This window comes from Garra rufa, chromosome 2, assembly GCF_049309525.1.
Source record: "Garra rufa chromosome 2, GarRuf1.0, whole genome shotgun sequence".
Lineage (NCBI taxonomy): Eukaryota > Metazoa > Chordata > Actinopteri > Cypriniformes > Cyprinidae > Garra > Garra rufa.
In genome coordinates this window covers 60,979,494-60,983,092 of record NC_133362.1, presented here as the reverse complement: position 1 = coordinate 60,983,092, position 3,599 = coordinate 60,979,494, and the positions used below count along the sequence as shown (strand labels likewise).

Genomic DNA, 3,599 nt, shown 5'->3' with positions numbered 1-3,599 from the left:
GACTTCCTCCCTCCAGTTGTATCAGCGTGCTTTTTCTCCCAAACTCCCAGTCTCTCACTCGTCTTGCAGTCCCACTTCCTCTGCTCCCTTTATCCTCTCACGCTTCCTCCAAGATCCGCAGCCCCCCAGAAAAAAAAAGGAATTTTTTCTCCCCTTGGTCTGTACTCTCTCCTCTTATCCTCCCTTGTTGGCATCATGTCCCAATCACAGGGCTTCCACTCCCTCGTCCACAGCTGCCGACGATTTCGGCTAATCATCCCATTCGCGGGGATTTTGCGCTAACCCGGAACTAGCCCGGTGTTCCGTTGTTATGGGTCCGACGGGAGGCAATCGCGGCAAACATTAGTTCCGCCTGGCAAAGTAAAAAGTTAAATATTTCGTCACCTCGTGACAACAACAAATGTACCTACAGCAACAGAGATGGCATGGGCTTGGGCTTAAGACATACATGACAGACAAACTGACAGGAAGAAAGAGTTCAGGTGAGAAAACAAAACACTCTCAAGTCATCTGTAAGCATTTGGCTTTTATTACATTTCCTCCTATATTCCCATGTTCACACTTAATGGGACCCCAGTTATTACTCCACACCTCAATGTTTTATTTCCTATTTGATTGAAACTTAGAATCATTGCTTACATACCATTTTCATTTTATCACTTTATTCCTCTGCTCTTTACTATTACATTTACCATGAGTGCTACATCTTCAAGAACTTTTTCACACTTGATCTCATCTGCTTGTTTCAACTCATTTGTTGACACAATTAAACCTTTTACACTGATAGCATAAAAACACAGATCTCTCATGTGTGAAACCTCATGTGGTATTGAAGTGCTGCTTTATTTCTGAAACTCTTTCCGCAGTGACCACATATAAATGGCTTCTCTCCAGTGTGACGGTTCATGTGTCTGTTAAGGGTTCCTTTTCGGTTGAAACTTCTTCCACATTGCTGGCAGGTGAATGGCTTCTCTCCTGTGTGAACTCTTTTGTGGACTTCAAAGTGTCGTTTAAGATTAAACCTCTTTCCGCACTGAGGGCATGTGTAGGGATTCTCTCCAGAGTGAATTCTCATGTGGTCTTCAAAATGCCGTTTTTGACCGAAACTCTTTCCACACTCAGAGCATGTGTAGGGTTTCTCTCTATGAGTTCTCTTGTGGACTTTAAGGTTTTCATGTTGATCAAAACTCATTCCACACTGATCACACGTGTAAGACTGATCTCCATTGTGAATTCTCATGTGTCTGTTAAAGCTTTCCTTTTGAGTGTAACTTACTCCACACTGTTGGCAGGTGAAAAGGCTCTCTCCAGTGTGGACTGTCATGTGGTAATAGAGGTTTTCTTTTCGGCTAAAACTTCTTCCACACTGTTGGCAGGTGAAGGGCTTCTCTCCAGAGTGAACTCTCATGTGTCTGTCAAGGTGTGCTTTTTGGTTGAAACTTCTTCCACATTGCTGGCAGGTAAAAGGCTTCTCTCCAGTGTGAAGTCTTAAGTGTTCTTCAAAGCGTACTTTATAATTAAACTTCTTCCCGCACTGAGGGCATGTGTAGGGTTGCTTAGTGTGAATTCTCATATGGTCTTCAAAGTGTTGTTTTTGATGGAAACTCAGTCCACACTCAGGGCATGTGTAGGGATTCTCTCCAGTGTGACTCCTAACATGTCTTTTAAGACTGGCTCTAAGACTAAAATGCTTTCCACACTGTTGACAGATGAAAGAACTTCTTCCTGTCTTTCGAGTCATTTTTCTTGAGGAAGTCATTTCAGTCTGTGAACAACTAAAAGATTTTTCTCCATTTATGAAATCATGATCTTTCTCTTCCATTTCATTCAGTACTTGACTCTCCTCTTTCAGTGCCATCAGATCTAAGATGAAAAAGACAAAAGTTAACGCCAGTTTAAAGACAAGAAACACAAAAACACATCAAATTTCAGTTAAATGAGTTAAACAAAGCATATGAAATTTATGCAGAATTCCAGTTTAAAAAAAGGCACATGGAGGACACAGAACAAAACTGAAAACAAAGAAATAATTGATTTTAATCATGTATTACTGAAGTTCTTCTAAAAGCAGACTCTGGTATTTTCATAAACATAATGTGTGTTTATTGTAGTGATTGTTAGCATATGCAACTTTTAGCATTGTGTATAATATATTTCTGCCTTGACCATAATTCCCATCGGGTCGCAATTGTATGTAATTCAGAAGTTAATTCGCTGGTATCTGAAAATTTGTTTTGCCATTAAAATTGTTTTAAATGTCTGAAATGTTGGTGTCAGTTGATAACTTAATATGAAAATGTAGGAAATAAACAGTGGTGCTGACCGTCTCTAACTCAGATAAACTCTGCCTTTGTTCAAAACCCGCTTTGGCCCAAGATATTCAAATGATAAGGCATATGTGAGGTTGATGAATGACAGGCAAATGTTTTTATTTCCTGCCCGTAATTAGGCCCACCTCAAGGACCAGCTGTTAACAAACTGTTCAATATTGACATGGACCCTTTTTTCTGTGACTGACCAAATAATAAAATTTCAGTTGACTAAGTCTCTTCTCAACGACTAACATTCAGTAAACTGTCGCCAGACTTTATTTCGCATACGTCATCATTACATCAGAGCAAGACCACATGCACACAACCTGTTTTTACCCATTTCATATGAAACACAGTCCTTGCAGTGAACATTAACATTTAAATAGACACAATTCTTAAAATGCTGTTTTTAAATCAGAGCACTAAGAGAACTATAAGAATAAATGAAGCTAAAATCCTTTCAAAAAAGCTGCAGGAGGGCAACAGAGAAGAAAAACACCCACCAAAGGGAAATTAATTCAGCAAATGTACAGGACAGTTCATAGGATAGTTCAGCTTTGAGAATAAAAACCAACCTGTTTGTTCCTCAGTATCTTCCTGTTTGACTCTGAATGTTTCTTCAATCTTCATGTCTTCACTCTCCTCTTTAATAAACGCCATCTTTATAATAGTGTCACGTGGATCTCAGTTGCTGTTTTGGAAACGCCCTGTTTAAGATGAGAGTAATTAACAGAAATATAAAAAAGAAAAATTAAATCTGTGTGTGCATCTCAGTCAGCTCTAGTTCAGTAGTCAGTGCACTAGTAAGGGAATCAGAGTAATAGTTAATGGACTTAAATGATCTGATTAGACAAACACTCAAACATTTTACCTTACTATTCAGTTTTGATTAACACGTAATGATTAGTATATCACATTTGATCGATTACACACTTTAAAAACTGCTATTCGATTTTAAAAACGTTTGCAATTGTTTTTGAAAGTTGTCATTACACATGTTTAAGTTTGTTCTCGTTGTATCTTCACTGTTTTGAGCAGCAGGTCTCTCAGCGAGCAGCGATTCGAAACAGTGAATCATTTTGTGAATCAACTGACTCAATTGACTCGGAGTTTGTAATTCGTGTTTCTGATCTGAATCACTAACAGAGAGAGAAATCAGACACTGTGTGGATACGCTTTACTCACAATAAATAACGTTCATTATTAGATAAAATATTACAATGTTACGTGCACTAATTATACAGTTTAAATCGCTTGTAAACCATATAAAATAGACTGAACGTGTTG

General features: G+C 38.5%; 1 protein-coding gene across 1 annotated transcript; it reads right to left on the bottom strand.

Annotated features, from left to right (window-relative positions):
* Positions 1–530: 530 nt before the first annotated feature.
* Positions 531–3,019, bottom strand: LOC141325641 (uncharacterized). Its single transcript, XM_073834409.1, has 2 exons — positions 2,888–3,019; positions 531–1,863 (listed from the first exon to the last, which is right to left on the bottom strand). The coding sequence occupies exons 1-2, from the start codon at positions 2,970–2,972 to the stop codon at positions 806–808; spliced, it is 1,143 nt and encodes a 380-aa protein (XP_073690510.1). The 5' UTR covers positions 2,973–3,019; the 3' UTR covers positions 531–805.
* Positions 3,020–3,599: the final 580 nt, after the last annotated feature.